At 44.3% G+C, this 20,557-nt stretch overlaps 1 protein-coding gene across 1 annotated transcript in view; it reads left to right on the top strand.

Moving 5' to 3' along the window:
• Window positions 1-19,226, top strand: part of LOC311033465 (protocadherin-10-like) — a gene marked incomplete at both ends in the record, with an annotated part of 32,326 nt that extends 13,100 nt beyond the window's left edge. The window contains 4 exons of the mRNA XM_084040976.1: window positions 10,541-10,701; window positions 11,061-11,168; window positions 11,292-11,443; window positions 18,863-19,226. Of these exons, the coding sequence (XP_083897102.1) occupies window positions 10,541-10,701; window positions 11,061-11,168; window positions 11,292-11,443; window positions 18,863-19,226 (785 nt within the window). The remainder of the gene's footprint in view (window positions 1-10,540; window positions 10,702-11,060; window positions 11,169-11,291; window positions 11,444-18,862) is intronic.
• Window positions 19,227-20,557: the final 1,331 nt, after the last annotated feature.

Genomic DNA, 20,557 nt, shown 5'->3' with positions numbered 1-20,557 from the left:
TAATGCACCTTTTTTCTTTTGTAAGAGAACATCCATACTTCTTCCACCAATGGTGGACGCATTGGCTCATTTGCCGTGAGCGCAGGCATGGGGCCCCGTGCTGCGAACCAGGGGGGTCCGCTGATGACAGGTCCCTGTCTGCGCGTAGCCCCCCGGCACACACACACACAGACACACACGCGCACATACACACACACACACACACACACACACACACACACACACACACACACACACACACACACACACACACACACACACACACACACACACACACACACACACACACACACACACGCACACACATTCATAACTCAGCGGGATTGGCCCCTATTGTATGAGCTCACGTGTGGCCCTAAGGGCAGGGTCAGAATTAAAATAAGGGGGAGGGGGCTACATGGAGGAATGTGTAGGGGAGGCCTGAGAATGTGTGTGTGTGTGTGTGTGTGTGTGTGTGTGTGTGTGTGTGTGTGTGTGTGTGTGTGTGTGTGTGTGTGTGTGTGTGTGTGTGTGTGTGTGTGTGTGTGTGTGTGTGTGCGTGACAGTGGTGGAAAAGGTACTAAACATTTTTACTTAAGTAAAAGTATCAATAGAAATACTCTGTTACAAGTAAAAGTCCAGAATTCTAAATGTGCTTGAGTAAAAGTATGAACGAATTGGCATCAAAATGTACCTAAAGTACCAAAAGTAAAAGTGCTAAAATGTTTGAAAATAGCAGATCTACGATCGCGATGCGACGTGTTGTGAGCTTGTAGATCGGCTATTTAAATAATGCAAAGTAACTAGTAACTAAAAGTTTTCAAATAATTGCAGTGGAGTAAAAGTACAATAATTTTCCTCTGAGATGTAGTGGAGTAGAAGTAAAAGTATAGACAATTGGAAATATGGGTGCGCGCGTGTGCTTGCGTGCATGTGTTACCATACTTCTGAGGACCAAAAAGTATGGTAGAATTGGAGAAATAGCCGTCGTGTGGAAGATCATTTTTCCTGGTCGTCTTAACAAGAAGAAATGCTTTCATTACCTAGTCGTGTGGCGATGTCACACACACACACACCGCCGTGCACAGCGCGACGCACTCTGAGCATGTTGGATGGATGTGCTATTTTTCGTCTCTTTCCAATGCCGTGGGAAACAGACACAAGCGAGTGCACGCAAAGCCTCAGTCCTACTCAGCATGCGTGCCGGTGTCTTTTGCCCTTTGTAAAATAGTAGATCTACAAGCTCGTAAGCGCGGCACCGAATGCCGCGCTTACGAGCTTGTAGATCTGCTATTTTTTGGGGAAAAAAATAAATGGCTAAAAAATGACAGAGATGCGTTCCTGGTTTGTATGGGTTAAAGTGTGCGGACATTTGCACCCCCCCGGTGGGAGCGTGAAGGAGTGAAGCAGAGAGAGAGAGTGAATGGAGCTGACGGACGGACGGGGGGGGGGGGGGGCATGTGAGCGAGTGAGGCCGAGTGAGCGAATGAATCGAGCGTTTTGTTGTGGTCCCCCCCCCCCCCCCTCCCCCTTAGCACTGCAACCTATTTGGCCCCGTTCCCAGAGCGCGTCCCATGAGAGAGTGGCGTGGTTGAAAGGCCCGTCACGTTCTGCTGAGTGGCCTCCTCCTCCTCCTCCTCCATACATCAGTGTGGTTCTCCAAATGTTTTCGTGTCGAGGACCCCCCCCCCCCCCACACACACACCAGTGTTGCCAGGTCTGCTTATTAGGCTCTATGCACAGCAGCCATATTGGGAATATGGCTGCTATATTATATACTTCCTTCACAGCTGTTACCAATGATACTAATTAAGGCTCTGTTCCATTTAGTGTGGCATAGTGGTTGTCTTATTTTCAAGGACCCCCATAACTCTGAGAGTGTACAAATGGAACCAAATGGACCCTTACGGGTCCATTTGGTTCCATTTGTACACTCTCAGAGTTACACACCCACCATAAGGGGCCATTTGGGAACCAAAATGGAGTGTTTCTAGTGAGCCAACATGCACAATATCAGCACCCTGACCAGAATGGAACAGAGCCTTCATTAGTATCATTGGTAACACCTGTGAAGGAAGTAAGAAGAGGCCCAATTTCTTTCCAATATGGCTGCTGTGCATAGAGGGGACGCGTTGTGAGCTTGTAGATCTGTTATTTTCAAATAGCTGATGTTTGAAGTGCTCATGTGGCCCATAAGTTGCTTCTTTTGGGCATGTTTTCCTAGACCCAGAACATTTTTTAACTCAAACCTTTGCTTCTGGGGCATACTACAAATGTCTTCCAAATCCTAACAGTCAACAAAAACTTATGCGGCGATATATCAGTGGTGCTCAAACGTTTTCATGTCAAGGACCACCCAAAATGATATGTGTCTGGCCGCGGACTCCCATCTCAAAATATTTAGCTCCAGGGACCCACAGAAGCAAAGTTTTGAGTTAAACATGTAAATATTCAAAGATTTGCACACATTTGTCACAATAAAGTTCTCAAAAATAGCAGCTGTGAGCTTGTATATCTGCTATTTTTTAATAGCCAAATTGAAAAATGACACAGGTGCGGTAACCGGATTGAATAATCCGTGGAGACGTGGTCAGACGTGTCTGTGGGTGTGGAGATCTATTCGCTACTCATCAACACCCTGGGGAGGTCCTTTGACCAAACGTTGCTACTTATGTAATACATTTTTGCTTTGCATCGTGGCCGCGAGTGCAAGGCCGCTTCGCCTCTGACTCAGCGGAATGTAGGCGCGCGCGAGAGTGTGTGTGTGTGCGTGTGCGTGCGCGAGCGCGCGTACGTGCGTGCGTGTAGTACAAATTTGTATAGTGTGTGTATGTTGCAATTTCAGTGATGTAAAGCAACTAAGTACATTTACTCATGTACTGTACTTAAGTAAAATGTTATGGTAGTTTTTACTTTACTGGAGTACTTCCAACTTTCATTACTTTTACTTCTACTCCACTACATCTCAGAGACAAATATTATACTTTTACTCCACTACAATTATTTGAAAACTTTAGTTACTAGTTTCTTTGTACATTTTGATTACTATTACAAAACATAAATTAACCACTTCAGCCATTACATTTTGGCCATTTGAAAATAGACGATCTAACACACTGGCTAAGGAACTTCTTGGACATTGCCTATCTAGAATTGTCGTCGGCCAGGATTAATCCTGCTCAACAGAGGACAATTTCACTGTGGACAAACCTGATATCAGATCTGAAAGATCTACTGACTTGATGCTGTGGATGTGTTGTGTGGAAGGAGGGCGGGGTGGGAAGGGATTGGGGGATGAAGAGTGGAGAAAGGGAGAAGGGTGGGGGATACTGAGTTCAATTCTGATGGTTCTGTACTTGAAACGCATGTCTTTATTATGTAAAATCAATAAAAATTGAATAACAAAAAAATGAAAATATCAGATCTACAAGCTCACAATGCGTCGCGGTGTGACGCATTGTGAGCTTGTAGATCTGCTATTTTCAAAATATTTTTCTGACATCTGCATATGGAGTACTTTCTACTTTGTCTCTTTGAGTACATTTTGATACCAATACGTGTGTACTTTTACTCAAGTACATTTTGAATTCCGGACTTTTACTTGTAACAGAGTATTTCTACGTCGCAGTATTGATGCTTTTACTTAAGTAAAGAATTTGAGTACTTCTTCCACCACTGTTCAATTTGAGAAATAGACATTGTGAGACATGTTTAAAAAAGGGGTTAGGGTTGAAGTTTTTGCCTGATTTGTATTGCGCCGGACCAGCCGACCTACAAGCCCTGTAAGGTCGGCTATATTCTCTGCGCACGACACCTTATGAATAGGCTCTATGCACAGCATCCATATTGGGAATGAATTGGGCCCCTTCCTTACTTCCTTCACAGGTGTTACCAATGATAGGCCTACTAATTAAGGCTCTGTTCCATTTAGTGTGGCATAGTGGTCGTCTTATTTTCAAGGACCCCCATAACTCTGAGAGTGTACAAATGGAACCAAATGGACCCTCACGGGTCCATTTGGTTCCATTTGTACACTCTCAGAGTTACACACCCACCACAAGGGGCAATTGGGGAACCAAAATGGATTCTAGTGAGCCAACATGCACAATATCAGCACCCTGACCAGAATGGAACAGAGCCTTCATTAGTATCAGTGGTAACACCTGTGATGGAAGTAAGACGAGGCCCAATTTCTTTCCAATATGGCTGCTGTGCATAGAGCCTATTGGCCTTTTCCTCTCTGTTCTCCTCAACCCGCCATGCCGCACCCCCCACCCCCCCTCGGCTGCCGTGACAAATCCCCCACCCCACCCGGGCCCCACCCTTCCGCGGGCCTCGCGGTTTTGCGCTATCGCCGTGGTAACAGCTCGCTGATCAGTAATTCATTTTCCCCGCGACCCCTGCATACCAATTTACCAAATGAAGGTTATTACCCGGCCTGATGGGCACCCCCTCCTTCTCCCCCCCATCCCCCCCAACACCAACCCCCCAGCTCTGGAAACCGTACGGAATTCTAAGATCAGTCCGAGACATTAAGTGTAACAATGGTCAGTCTCTCTTTCTCTCTCTCTTGCTCTGTCTCTCTCTTGCTCTGTCTCTCTCTCTCTCTCTCTCTCTCTCTCTCTCTCTCTCTCTCTGACTTCATCTCTGCCTCTTTCTTTCTCTTTCTCTTTCTCTCTCTCTCACGCTCTCTCGTTGTTAGTGTTTGGCCAAGGACGGTGACTTTGTTGACACACTTCTCTTTGGGATCTCCATATTCACACGGTGGATAAGGTATGAGAATTGACTGATAAGGAGCAATGGTACAGTACGAATGCGCCGCTACAAGGACAACAACTGTACTTGTATTGCTCGGTATGCAGAATGTCCCATTTCACGATTGTTTTCAACACTATGTGAAAATGCGACGCGCTGTGAGCTTGCGGATCAGCTGTTTTCGAATAACCAAAGCTTAAGTGGTCAATGCATGTGTTGTAATAATAATCAAAATCTGTAAGTAGTAAGTAACTAGTCCCCACGCAATTGCGGTGGAGTAAAAAGCACAGGCAAAAATGGAAGATATCTACATAATATACACATAGCATAGACCAGCAGGTATAGTATGTGCATGAAGTTAGACATACGGTGTGAGGTATAGCGACACATTTAGTACTGTAAGTCCACATTAGCAGCAGGTATTTACATGAGATTTAGACATTAACCCATTAAGACCGGGAACGCATCTGTGTCATTTTAGAATTTAGCTAGAAGCATTATTTTATACTTTGTCTATAACAAATAGCAGATATGCAATCGTTACGAGCTTGTACATCTGCTATTTTTTTTTTATTGTGAAAATGAAAATAGCCGAAAATGAAAATAGCCGATCTACAAGCTCACAATGCGTAGCGATGCGACACATTGTGAGCTTGTAGATCTGCTATTTTCAAAAGATGTTTTTATTCATTGTATACATTTGAAAAGTTGTGAAATGGAATATTCTGCATAATGAGTACTTTCTACTTTTGGTACTTTAGGTACAGTTTGATGCCAATACTTTTGTACTTTTTACTCAAGTAGGTTTTGAATTACGGACTTTTACTTGGAACAGAGTTACTTAGGTAAAACATTTGAGTACTTATTCCACCACTGCACAGCTGTCATCGGTCGGTTATACAGTCATAACGCCGTTCCACTGTCCATCTTTATTGAGCTTCATGTTCGCTTAAACCATGCGTCCCCGCGGAGAAGCAGCCCGTGTTGTTTATGCTACGCTTGGCTTCACCTGAGGCCAACGTGCGGCTGCATCAAGCCTCATTAATAGGTAATGCGGTGGCGTGTATTTATGGCGACGGGTGTGTTTAATATTTAATAAGAAAGGAAAAAAACCTCTCGTCAGTTAGAAGCCCGGGCACTTTTCCAAGCTGCTGGAGATGGCGAGCCAAATTAATCCGCTTTGTAACAAAGCAAATTCTCCGTTTGCTGACCGACAGACACACACACACACACACACACACACACACACACACACACACACACACACACACACACACACACACACACACACACATGCACACACATGCACGCGAGTAGGCGGGCGGGCACACACACCCGTTTGCATTGGTGTAAAGTAACTAAGTACATGTACTCAAGTACTGTACTTACGTACGATTTTGAGGTACTTTTACTTTACTGGAGTATTTCCAAATTTCAGCACTTTTACTTCTTCTTCCACTACATCTCAGAGGCAAATATTATACTTTTACCACTGGCCCTATAGCTGGTTTTTGCCCCAAACAGCAACACACACACACGCACGCACGCGCGTGCACGCGCACACACAACAACAAATAGGTTTAGGGTTTAGAGATTTCACAAACAAGCATGTACAGGCTCTGTAAAGACTGGCTAAAACATATGGTGCATGGAGAGAGCACACAGATGGCTTAAGGCTTATGTTCGGCCTGAATAAAAAAACAGCACCAAATCACTGGCATTCTGGCCTTTTTTTTCCTTAACTAAAGGTGATTTAAACAGTGGTGGAAGAAGTACTCACATTCCTTACTGAAGTGAAAGTATCAATACTGCAATGTAGAAATACTCTGTTACAAGTAAATGTCCGGAATTCAAACTTGACTTGAGTAAAAGTACAAAAGTATTGGTATCAAAATGTACTTAAAGTACCAAAAGTAAAAGTACTAAAATGTTTGAAAAGGGCAGATCTACAAGCGTTGTTTTTATGTTGTCCAAAAGCAACAATATTATGATAGTAAAAATGTATCTATTGTATATATTGTACTTTTACTCCACTACAATTATTTGAAAACTTTAGTTACTAATTACTTTTCAGATATAAATTATTACATTATAAAACATACATTAACCACTTTAGCCCTATTTTATACCTGGGCTATTTCAAAATAGCCGATCTAGTACAAGCAGAGCTTGTAGATCTGCTATTTTCCAATATTTTAGTACTTTTACTTTTGGTATTTTAAGTCCATTTTGATGCCAATACTTTTGTACTTTTACTCAAGTAAATGTTTTATTTGGGACTTTTACTTGTAACAGATTATTTCTACATTGCAGTATTGGTATAAATAATTTGAGTACTTTTTCCACCACTGAATAATAAGGGTAACAATAATAATAATAATAATAATAATAATAATAATAATAATAATAATAATAATAATAATAATTATAATTATAATTATCATCAATGACACCATCTTTGTTTTTCTTTAAAAAAATACTAATTCCACCCTGGAGCTCCACATTCTGGTGTGGGGGAGGATGGCATTGTTAAGACACAGTAAAGCCGTGGAAATAATTACCGCTCCCTCCGTCAAGCAGGCCGGGAAGCAAGCACTCAGCCTGGGCTTTGTGTTGTAGCCTACCTGAAGCCATTCATTTAGCACAATAGAGTGTGTGGGGGGGGGGTAATGTGTGCGTGTGTGTGTGTGCGTGTGTGTGTGTGTGTGTGTGTGTGTGTGTGTGTGTGTGTGTGTGTGTGTGTGTGTGTGTGTGTGTGTGTGTGTGTGTGTGTGTGTGTGTGTGTGTGTGTGTGTGTGTGTGTGTGTGTGTGTGTGTGGGGGGGGGGGGGTAATACTACACTATCGAGTTTGTGGCTTCGTTAATCTAATGCCTGAGCTAAAGGTAGCGTAAGGAGAGTGCAGACGTAATGGCTCTAAAGAGAGAGGCACTCCCCATCGCTCTCTCTCTCTCTCTCTCTCTCTCTCTCTCTCTCTCTCTCTCACACACACACACACACACACACACACAAATCCTGCTCCTGCCAATTGCACCACTGCTATTGTGAGATCACTGACTGAGAGGACTTGGAGGACTTGTTTTTCACACAGGCACGCAGGCACGCACACACACACACACACACACACACACACACACACACACACACACACACACACACACACACACACACACACACACACACACACACACACACACACACACACACAGTCTTCTGAATCCTCGCAGCTTTCGTTGTTGTCGGGCAGAAACCTCTTATCTCCATAATGTTTTATTTTTGTGTTTTTTCGTAAAATGAACGCCCTACTTGATTTCTATCTTGTTGATCTGCTGCTTTTGCTAGAAATAGAAATACACTGTTACAAGTGAAAGTCCTGTGTTCATAATGTTTGGGAAACAGTGATTTATACAGTCAGACAGACAGACAGACAGACAGACAGACAGACAGACAGACAGACAGACAGACAGAGTGATTCAGTATTTACTTTGCACTCTGATTAATTGGATTAGTTCACGGTGACAAATGACCCGTCACAAATGACAGTGTGGTCGGTACAGCCTTGTGACCGCATGCTCCAAACTCACCATTGTCCAGTGGTGTAAAGTAACTAAGTACTTTTACTTTACTTGAGTATTCTAATTGTCTATACTTTCACTTCCACTCCACTACATCTCCGAGGTAAATAGTGTACTTTTGCTCCACCACAATCATTTGAAAACTTTAGTTACTTTGTAGATTTTGATTATTATTACAACACATAAAAATAAAAATAGCCGATCTACAAGCTCACAATGCGTTGCGGCGCGACACATTATGAGCTCAACACTCTGATTGACAGGCCTCTTGATAAAGTGGAGAGAGGAGCGCGCGGCTTTGCCGTGAAAAGAAATGGCTTTTAAATTGGTCTGGAAGCCGAGCGCTACCAGTTCTCCTCTAATGAATTAGATAATTAAAATAATTAAGCTTATGTAACACAATAATTATTCACATTGTTAAGGTTGGTGAACTCTCCAAATGCTTGATTACCACCTGGCTTTGACAAATGTACCTGAGGTCTCTGTGTGTGTGTGTGTGTGTGTGTGTGTGTGTGTGTGTGTGTGTGTGTGTGTGTGTGTGTGTGTGTGTGTGTGTGTGTGTGTGTGCGTGCGTGCGTGCGTGCGTGCGTGCGTGCGTGCGTGCGTGCGTGCGTGCGTGCGTGCGTGCGTGCGTGCGTGCGTGCGTTTTGTGACCTGCTGTCAACCTTCAGACCAATAACCCTCTCTCTCTCTCTCTCTCTCTCTCTCTCTCTCTCTCTCTCTCTCTCTCTCTCTCTCTCCATCTCTCTCCATTCTGCCTTTCTTTCCATCTGTATTCCATCCATCCATCTTCCATCTCTCATCTGCCTCTTTTGCTAGTCTGTTCACACCTCTTATCTCTGTCTTTCAGTCCCTTCTGCTTCCATTGTCTCTCTTTGTCTCTCTCTTCACCTTCAACTTCACACACACACACACACACACACACGCACACACACACACACACTCACACTCACGCGCGCGCACGCACGCACGCACGCACGCACGCACGCACGCACGCACGCACGCACGCACGCACGCACGCACGCACGCACGCACACACACACTCACTCACTCACTCACTCACTCACTCACTCACTCACTCACTCACTCACTCACTCACTCACTCACTCACACTCTGTCTCTCCCTCTCTCTCTCTCTCTCTCTCTCTCTCTCTCTCTCTCTCTCTCTCTCTCTCTCTCTCTCTCTTATATAATAATGAACTCTCTCCCCTTTCTTCATCCATCTCTCTCTTTCTCCCTCACTCTTTCTCACAATGATCTGCAATTGTTCTTGCTATTTTAGACAAACACAACGGCTAAGGCCATTTACTCTATGATCTTATCTTGTCTTGTACATACACAACACTGTTTCAGCCATATATACATTTCGGTCGCATCGTGACGCATTGTGAGCTTGTAGATCTGCTATTTTCAAATTAAAAAAAAATATTTTTTATACATTTGAAAAGTTTTGAAATGGGAGTGGGACATTCAGCATAATGAGTACTTTCTACTTTTGGTACTTTAAGTACATTTTGATACCAATACTTGTGTACTTGAACTCCGGACTTTTACCTGTAACGGATTATTTCTACATTCTACATTAAAGTTATACTAGGTAACTTTTTCAAAAAAACTAAAGTTAATTGTACAGTATATCTTTTGTGAGTGGCAAATGTTTCACAATACCCACTCCATGAATTTCACCCCCGGAAGCCTTTTATAAACATATTTTCTATTGAAACGGTAGCGGGGCGCCCGTCCCGCGAAAATGACGTTATCCGGCCGGGAAACGGAAATGCACCGGTTTCCTGTTTGGCCAGGAACTACCGCACCGGTTTCCTGTTTGGCCAGGAACTACCGCGCTAATAACAAAAAGGAATATCACGCTGTTTTTAAGACATTATAGGATTTGAAGATGGAAAAACAACAGCAAAAGAAAATACAGCTCACGGTAACTAAAGCTCCACTGGCTAAGAGAAACGATCCGCAGATAGTATAAAACAATTAAAATAATGCTTTTTGAAACGCTTCCGTCTTCCGTGAAAACAAGTGGAATTCTGGGTAATGCAGGACTCCGCTAAATTACTGCAATGACGGTAGTGACCAGCAGAGGTTGCAAAAAAAAACGTTATTTTTGGACCTGCCTTGTATTTCTTTAAGTATTTTGTACTTAAGTGAGTATGTCTCTCTCTCTCTCTCTCTCTCACTCTCTCTCTCTCTCTCTCTCTCTCTCTCTCTCTCTCTCTCTCAGGTGCTGACCTCTTCTCTAACTGCACAGAGGAGTGCAAGGCGCTCGGCCACTCAGACCGCTGCTGGATGCCCGCCTTCGTGCCGTCGGACGGGGCCCGCCAGGGGCCCGACTACCGCAGCAACCTGCACGTGCCCGGCATGGACTCCGTCCCCGATACCGAGGTATTTGAAAGGAGACGCCTCTCTGTCACCAACAGTGGTGTAAAGTAACTAAGTACATCTACTCAAGTACTGTGCTTAAGTACAATTTTGAGGTATTTTTTACTTTACTGGAGTGTTTCAAAATGTCAGTACTTTTACTACATCCCAGAGGCAAATATTGTATTTTTACTCCACTACAATTATTTGAAAACTTTAGTTTCTACTTACTTTGCAGACATAAATGAATACATTATAAAACATACATTAACCACTTTAGCCTTATTTTATACCAAGGCTATTTTCAAACATTATAGTACTTTTACTTTTGGTACTTTAAGTACATTTTGATACCAACACTTTGTACTTTTACCGACACCGAGGTATTTGAAACCCCCGAGCTCGCCACCGCAGCAGCCGCAGCCGCCTCCGGCTCCTTCTCCACGTTCGGCAAGGAGACGCCGCTCAGTCACCTCCACCTCCACCTCCTCCACCCACCACCACCATCACCACCACCTCCACCTCCACCAACAACCCACCAGCACCACCCGTACCCGTACAGTCACCACAATCACAACAACCACAACCACCTCCATCACCACCTCCACCATCAGCATCAGCATCAGCATCAGCTCAGCCACCACCACCGCCGCCACCAGCCCGCCATCCCAGCCACGGCCACAGGCGGCGCTCTGGAGAGGAAAGAGCTGGAGGCCTTCCTGCCGAGCGCCGCCGTGGCGCCTTACAGGCCGGCCTGTTTGAGTGAGTAAACCCCACACACACCCCGCTGTAGTTCTTAACGTAGAGTGGGAAAACAAACCACCAAATTAAAGCTGCAAGCAGCGATGAAAAAGTTAGGCTACGTAGCTTAAGCAATTACAACCTGTCCCTATTGGCCATCTATGTGCACCGGGGAAGTTTTGTAGGTTTTCCACGGGAACCGGAGTTATGGCTGTTTAAAGCCCAGCCAATAGGAACACAGAGGGGCGGGGCTTAAGCATTTACAGTCTTTTCCTATTGGCCGTTCAAGTGCACCTAGGAAGTTTTGTGGGTTTTCGATGCTGTCATTTTCCGCCACTGGTGATGTGTGTGCAACGTTGCGTAACTTTTGGAGTACAACATTTGAGGCGAGAAAAAGACAACGCAGTAGCCAAATATTGATTCTATTTCCGAGGCCACCGTGTCGCACAGGACGCACCTGGCATAAATTAATGGAATTGCTTTCATTACCGTAAGCTACAAAATCGTTTGTTTTCTTACTTTTGGGTAAATGTATTAATTTATTTATTAAGTAGCCATGTAATAATCAATGGGGAGCGCGTCAGTATTGAGAAATAAACCCCTTCGGGGTGATTAATGACCCTGTCGGGGTTTATTTCTCAATAATGACCCACTCCCTATTGATTATCCCTTGCTTATCATCAGGGCCGGCGCAAGCCAATGTTCTATAGCCCTGTATACATTTTGACTATTTGAAAATAGCAGAGCTATGCTTATAGATTGGCTATTTTGAATTCCGGACTTTTACTTGTAACAGAATATTTCTATATTGCAATTTCAGGTCGCTTGTTTCTTCCATAGAACCTGGCGTCTATAAGAAACAAGCGCCCTGCGTCATCTCGTTCTGAACGAACGGTGGCTCGCTCGTGACATTCAGTGCATGTTTGAGTATCATGAGACTCAACGATGAGCAGGAGTAGAGAAGCAAATTACTCTGCATCGGTTATATTAGGAGAATTTCAGCCTTACACGCGTCTCCCATTATGCCAACGGGGGGGGGGGGGGTTCTCCAGACTGGATGCCAGGGGAATCTCTGAAATAACTCAACGTCCCTTTCTACGTTGGTGAGTGATTAGCGACACATCAAAGATAACACTTAACATGTCCGGATCTCCTTTAAGTAAAAAATGTGAGTACTTTTCCCACCACTGGCTATGAGCAGGCGCTGTATGGTTGGGATCCTGAGGCGAGTGGGAAATTGGCAGACAAGAAAGACAGACACCGAGATCTCCATACATACAGAGACTGGTGGATTTTTTCTTTTTCTTTTTGTTATTTCTGGACAACTGCCGATCCGACCCACTTCCCACTCGGCACTGCACTCCCTCGGGAACCCCCGCGACACACACTCCAAGTTTAAAGTCGATTAGTCGGACGGTTCGGGATATGCGAAGGACACACAGACACAGACACAGAGATTTACAGATAGGTATTGTAGGAGGAGACACTTTCGCTTGTGTGAGAACGGAATAGCGTCCGTTCTCGTATGACGTACGTACGACACGCACTCGCGTAAAAATCCCAGCTCTCTGAGCTTGTAGATCTGCAATTTTTTGAAAAATCTTGAAAATGTGTGCAAATCTTTCAATCTTTCTTTTTTTAAAAGGCGAACATTTTTAACACAAATCCTTGCTTCTGAGGGTCCCTGGCACAACATATTTTCAGATGGGGAGCTTGTAGATCGGCTATTTTCAAATAGCCGATCTACAAGCTCACAACGCATCACGATGCAACACGTTGTGAGCTTGTAGATCGGCTATATTGTCAAATAGCCTAGGTATAAAATAGGGCTAAAGTGGTTCATGTTTGTTCTATAATGTCATTATTTATATCTGCAAAGTAACGAGTAGCGAAAGTTTTCAAATAAATGTAGTGGAGTAAAAGCGCAATATTTGGATCCAAGATGTAGTGGGGCACAAGTAAAAGTATTGGAAAGTGGAAACGCTGCAGGTAAAGTACAAATACCTCAAAATTGTACTGAAGTACAGTACTTAAGTAAATGTACTTAGTCACTTTCCACCACTGCACGTAAATCACCCCGCAACACTCTCTTCCCATCTCTCTGAAGTGTCCTTCCATTATCTATACTGTCATCATCTTATCTTAGCTCACCGTCTCTCTCTCTCTCTCTCTCTCTCTCTCTCTCTCTCTCTCTCTCTCTCTCTCTCTCTCTCTCTCTCGCTCTCTCTCCCTCTCTCTCTCTCTCTCTCTCTCTCTCCACTTCAGTTCACCACCCCCCCCACCCCCCCTCCCTTCAACCCCACCCACCCATCAGCCGCACTGCTCGCTCCGCTATACGCTGCCCCTGCGTTGCCCCTTCCAAATGAAATGTGCCAAAAGCAATTACGACGGTCGTATACGCGGCGGCGGAGAGAGAGAGCGTGTGCGCTGCTGATGGGCGGCCCCGCTGATGTTAGGATTACATAACGTCTCCGTCTCGTTACGGGGAGGAGAGGATGGCTCCTTTTAATGCATGTCGCTGACACTCCTTCACCACTTCACCGCTCCTCTCTCTCTCTCTGTGTGTGTGTGTGTGTGTGTGTGTGTGTGTGTGCGTGCGTGCGTGCGTGCGTGCGTGCGTGCGTGCGTGCGTGCGTGCGTGCGTGCGTGCGTGCGTGCGTGTGTTTGTGCGCGTGTGTGCAGTGTTGGAAAAAGTGCTCTAATTTTTTTACTTAAAGGACAACTTTGTTTTTTTTACAACCGTTTATGTTTTAGCTTGTAATTAAAGTAAATAAAAGATGAGAGTTTTCATTTACTGATTTCTATAGTTTTAGCAGTTTTCGCGATCTTTTTTACAGTGGGCGGGGGCATTCGGTCAGGTGGCTAAATATGTCTTTTTTTACACAGTAACCCAGTGATTTCTTTATTATTATTTACAGTAGCTCCCCCATCAAATACCACGGGACCTTTTTTATTATGTAAAAAACGAAATGTATATAGGGCTGAAGTGGTTAATGTATGTTTTGTAATAATAATCAAAATCTACAAAGTAACTTGTAAGTAGAGTTTTCAAATAATTGTAGTGGATAAAAGTACAATATTTGCCTCTGAGATGTAGCGGAGTAGAAGTAAAAGTATTGGAAATTGGAAATACTCAAGTACTGTATTTAATTAAATGTATTTAGTTACTTTCCACCACTGCTTGTAGGCCAACATCAGTGGTTTGTACTCGGGCAGCAACTGGGAGCCAATGGAGGGAGTGGAAAAAAGGGGGAAGACGTGTGCATATTTTTAGATGTAGCCTAAAATAGCAGTTTTTTTAATCTGCTAAAGAAAAGGGGATTCAGTGGGACGTTGTTTCAGTGATACTTAGGAGTGGAAAGAATTATAACAGGCAGTTGCTTTTCCCAAATAAATTATGCCGTTCCCCTCTTAACCCATTTAGAACGGGAAAGAATCTGTCATTTTCAGATTTCTTTGGCTATTTTTTGAAAAATCGTGAAAATGTGTGCAAATATGTATATTATGTTTTTAAAGCGAACATTTTTAACTCCATTCTTTGCTTCATGGGGGTCCCTGGAACTAAATATTTTTAAATGGGGGTCCGCGGCCAAATACATATCATTTTGGGGGTCCTTGACATGAAAAAGTTTGAGAACCACTGATATAGAAACATAAGTATTTAAGAAAAACTGTATGATTAAGAAAACATTTGTAGAATCCCCTGCAGAAGCAAAGATTTGAGTGACAATTGTTTGCTTTAAAATATATATTTTCAAAGATATGCACACATTTTCACGATTTTTCAAAAATATTGCAGATCTACAAGCTCATAGATTGCTCATACATTTTTATGCCAATACTTTTGTACTTTTACTCTTACTTAATTCCACATTGCAGTAGTGGTACTTTTACTCAAGTAAGTAGAATTCCACCACCGCCTTTACATGGCCAAAGCAAAAGTGGAGCCGTAGGAATGGTGGTGGGGAGGTGTGCTGTGTGGACTCTGTGCTCATACTGACTGGACTGGCAAAGGCACGACTCAGGGTGGAACATTCCTGGATGGATTATCCACGGGCTCTCTGTGTAAAGTGAGCATTAGGGGGAGTAATGTGTTCAGTCAGAGACTAATGAGTAACTTATTTTTTTCTCTTTCTGATCTGTGTTTTGAGACTGGTTGTGTGTCTGCATATATAGGCCTATATTACTTTCTTTCTTTAGTGTTTAGTGCATATAAGTCAGGCACGTCATTGAGGTCCTGGTTGTGGTCTGTATTACCCAGGCAGTGCGTAATAAAGGACTCTTTTAAATCAAATCTCTCTCTTTCTCTCTCTCTCTCTCTCTCTCTCTCTCTCTCTCTCTCTCTCTCTCTCTCTCTCTCTCTCTCTCTCTGAGAACTAGATCACTGTCTGCCCTTATGCTAATGACCCAAGGCCAGGGGGAGTGAGTGTGGGGGATGGCCGGGGGGGGGGGGGGTAGGTTCAGAGATAGAATAACAGAGTCGGGGCGATGGAGGGGGGGAGAGGGAGGGCGGGGGTGGGGGGGGGGTGCAGAGAGATGGGAGGAAAGGGGGCAGCGGAGGGCGAGGGAATAATATACCCCCGATGATACTGTGAGAGACTGTCTAATCTGATCACCGAGGCAGCGAGACGCACACACACACTTATGCACGCACGTACAAATACACACACAGTCTTTGTGCCTGTGGGTTCGACTGTGTGTGTGTGTGTGTGTGTGTGTGTGTGTGTGTGTGTGTGTGTGTGTGTGTGTGTGTGTGTGTGTGTGTGTGTGTGTGTGTGTGTGTGTGTGTGTGTGTGTGTGTGTGTGTGTGTGAGTGTGTGTGTGTGTGTGTGTGTGTGTGTGTGTGTGTGTGTGTGGTTAATTGTTTGGACTGTGGCAGATTACCGGGAACCGCTGGACATTAACCTGCCTCAGTCAAATCCCAAAGCCTAGTGTCACGTATAGCCAGACCATCACGCTGATTTACGCGTCTCTGACATCTATTTAGGGCAGTGGTTCTCAAACCTTTCAGGCCGTGAGCCCCAAAATAATCCTATTTTAACTGGGGACCCCCCAAAATACTCACACTTTAACTGGGGATCCCCCCGCCCACCCTTACAAGCACGGCATAACATTGTGTTGGGACTCGTTTCCACAGATGCAAATTGCGGCTATTTTCAAATGTTTCGCCTCTTTATAGGTAATATTTGACAATTTGACCAATGTTTGAAACTTTTTTATAGTATTGTTTGTTGATTACTTTTGACACAGTAAAGGTCTTATTTTATTGTATTTATTTATTTATTTTATTTTAGCTGTATAAAAAAGGTCTTAAGTGTCTATAAATTGTCACTTTAGAAAGGTGCAGATACCCTGTATACACTTATATACTGTATGTTGGTTTGTTTGCTGTTGAGTGAGAAAACAATGTTCCACATTAAGCTAACACGGTTAAAATGGAGTTTGAAGTTACAATGGCTTTGTATAGGAAGGGGGCGTGTCTGTTAAAATGAATATCAAATATCTAAATACTGAATCAAGCAACATAGCAGATCTACAAGCTCATAGCGCGGCACCGAGTGCTGCGCTATGAACTTGTAGATCTGCTATGTTTTGAAAAACCTTTAACATTTTGTGCAAATGTATGTTTTAAAGGGAACATTTTTGACTCAAATCTTACAAATGTTCGCTTTAAATATATATATTCAAAGATTTGTACACAGTTTTCAAGATTTTTCAAAAAACAGCAGATCTACAAGCTACGAGCACGAAGATCTGCTGTTTTCGAATAGCCAAAGGAATGTTATTAAATGGACACGGACCCGTTTCCCCGGATTGAACAGGGATAAGTTTCGAAAGTCGTAAAAGACTTGACCGTCGTGGTGGTCAAAAAATAAAATAAAAACGTTTACGGGGTGCTCGGGCAGTCAGGGATGAGTGAAGAAGTGGGGCGGGGGATGGGGTGTCCGCCTGGGTGGGTGCGAGAGGCCCCCCCCCCCCTGGGACCCATTTAGCTCTCTCTCATCGTCAGTCAACGTGGCCCATTTGTGATTTCACTAAGACACCCGCCCCCCCACCCCTTTCCTCCTCCTTTGTTGCCGTCCCAAATAAATTGGCCGTGCAACATTCAAGTGCATCCTCCATTCCCACGCGCACACGCGCACACGCACACACACACACACACACACACACACACACACACACACACACACACACACACACACACACACACACACACACAGTGGTGGAAAGTAGCTAAGTACATTTACTCAAGTACTGTACTTAAGTACAATTTTGAGGTATTTGTACTTTACTTGAGTATGTCCAATTTCCAATACTTTTACTTCTACTCCACTACATCTCAGAGGCAAACATTGTACTTTTACTCCACTTATTTGAAGACTTTAGTTACTAGTTACTTTTCACATGTACATCATTACATTATAAAACATACATTGAACACTTTAGCCCTATTTTATACCGGGGCTATTTGAAAATAGCAGATCTACAAGCTCACAACACGCCGCATCGCGACGCGTTGTGAGCTTGTAGATTCAAACAGTGTATTTTGTACAACTATACTAAAATGTATTTTCAAACATTTTAGTACTTTTACTTTTGGTTCTTAAAGTATAGGTTGATGCTAATACTTTCAAGTCACATTTTGAGCACAGGCCTTTTACCTGTAACAGAGTATTGTTATATTTATATTTTGGTATTGCTATACTTTTACTTAAGTAAACTATCTGAGTACTTCTTCCGCCACTGCACACGCACGCACACACGCACGCACGCAAACACACAGAACACACAACAACACACACACAACACACAACACACACACACAACCACCCCATTATCTATGAGCGATTAAGCAGAGTGAATTGAAATGGTTGCACCCGGGGGAGAATGCAGGGGGTGAGGTGTTGGGGGGAGCGGAAGGAAACCTCTCATCTCCATATTCTAACTTTTTGAGTGTGTTTTTGTGTGTGTGTGTAAATGAACGCCCTGCTTGATCACGCTAAACACAGCCTCACACGGACGTAGTAAACGTAGCAGATCCACTCGTAGATCTGCTACTTTTGCTGTTTCTGAATCTGAATAACTGAAAAGTCACTGTTTTCTGGACATATATGAGGTTTCCATCCGACAGAGACGGTGGGGTGTCGAGGGGTGGTGGAGGAGAGGGGAGGAGAGGGGGCGTGCAAGACTTCCTAATCGTGTGAGAGAGAGAGAGAGAGAGAGAGAGAACTGGTTTAACAGTGTGTGAACGGGGTCATGTAATGCACTGTGCTGGTATTTGGTTTCTTTGTTTCTGCCCGCCTCCCCCCCCCCCCCCCCCTCTCAGAGAGGGGCGGAGGGGTTGGTTATGGGTAGTGGGAGAGACAAAACAAAAAAGAAAAAAAACTTGACCTCTAACCTGCGGCGGCTGTGTTTCTTTTTTGTCTCCCTCTCTTTCCGGCAGCGAGGAAAAGGCTTTGCTAGCAGCTTCCGCGTGGACATACCGGAGACCGCGTGACTTTGCACAACAATCGGCGCCCACGTCGGCGGAGGAGCAGGACGAGGAGGACAAGGAGGAGGAGGAGGAAGAGGAGGCCAGGGACGGCAGCATCGCGTTTTTTTCCCCACGCCGTTTGTTTCCTACGACGGCGAACCCACCGACCCACCCACCACATTCCCCGTCCCCCCCGCCCCCCCGGTACCCTTCACCCACGCCACGCCACGTAATGCCACGCCCCGAGCCCCAAGCCCCGCCCCCCACCCCCCCACACCCGCCGCCGGCAGCCAGTAAAGACAACAGAACCGACAACCAAACTAAACAATGCTAAAACAAAAAAAAAACACAATGGAGTGAACAAAAAAAAACACAAAACTTTAAAAATTCCCCTCCTGGGGGAATCGTTTGGAACACTGCCGCGGGGTCACAGCTGCTGGGCGCATGGGGGGGGGAGACGGACGGACGGACGGACGGACGGGCGGCCTGGCGGCAAGCAGCCACTGCTCTCAGCAGGACTGAGAAAAGAGCGGTATAGCGGAGAGACACTCCCGGAACGAACTGGAGCCGACGGAGGAGGAGGACGACGAAGAGGGGGTGGAGAGACGCGACGGGACGTCTCTCCATTTTCCCCTCCCTCAATCTTTGTGTGTGCCTGTTTACAGCACTAATGTATACATACATCTTTGACAATATCGTGGACTAAAAAACAACATGGAAACGGATGCGGACAAAGGAAAACGCAACGAAAAGGCCAAGGAAAGGGAAAAGAAGAAAAAAACGTTTAGACAAATCGATGAAGCGACAGCCAACCCGGATAAAGGAGAAAAAAAACTAAACATAAAACCCCGCCACTGAGCCCTTTAGACGTTGGTTCTAGCTACCGACGCCACATTGTACAGGAAAACCGCTTCCGTTTATTTTGTTTTTTTTGTGGGTTTCTGTTGCATTTTAACAATGCAATACCACTGTTTCAGAACTGACTATTTTCTATTCTGTTCGTGTGGTCAAGGTGTCCTTATTCAGATCAACTTTGTGAGAAAAGATTGTGAGCAAGACGTTTTATTTTTTATTTTTTTTATCATTATGAAAGCTTGGTTTGGATTTCTTTATATCGTTTGTTTGTTTTTATTTGCTTGTTTGGGGTTAATTTCTGTCGTTTTTTCCTCGCCGCTCTGAGGGTGCAAAAACGGACCCACATGGACCAATTATTTGACGCTCTCATTGTTGAATTTAAACACTTGAGGATATGAGTGCGTGCGTGCGTGCGTGCGTGCGTGCGTGCGTGCGAGTGTAAGTGTGAGTGTAAGTGTGTGTGTGTGTGGGGGAGGGGGGGCCTGTTTTCCGGACAGTGTTTCAACCAACACACTTTTTGACTCCGAGGAGTCCAGTAGTTTCTATCTTGTGTGAGATGTGTTTACTGTTAAAACTCTTTTAAAAAAAATCTTCGAAAGTGAATATAAAGCTATATGAATCTATCTATATCTACTTTTTTCTTTTTCCTGGAGGCGTGCTACTGTATCCAGTCGGTGTTCTTTTTTACACTATTCAGAGGTTAAGGGGTCGTTCGCACCAAGCACAACGACTGTAACTGTTAAATATTCCGTTTTTTTCAGTCAAGTCAAGTGGGCGGCAGACACCACGACTATTAACATGCAACGGTGA

Source organism: Gymnoscopelus microlampas (genome assembly GCF_963454915.1).
Source record: "Gymnoscopelus microlampas genome assembly, chromosome: 18".
Taxonomy (NCBI): Eukaryota; Metazoa; Chordata; class Actinopteri; order Myctophiformes; family Myctophidae; genus Gymnoscopelus; species Gymnoscopelus microlampas.
This window is presented reverse-complemented; position numbering and strand designations above follow the sequence as displayed.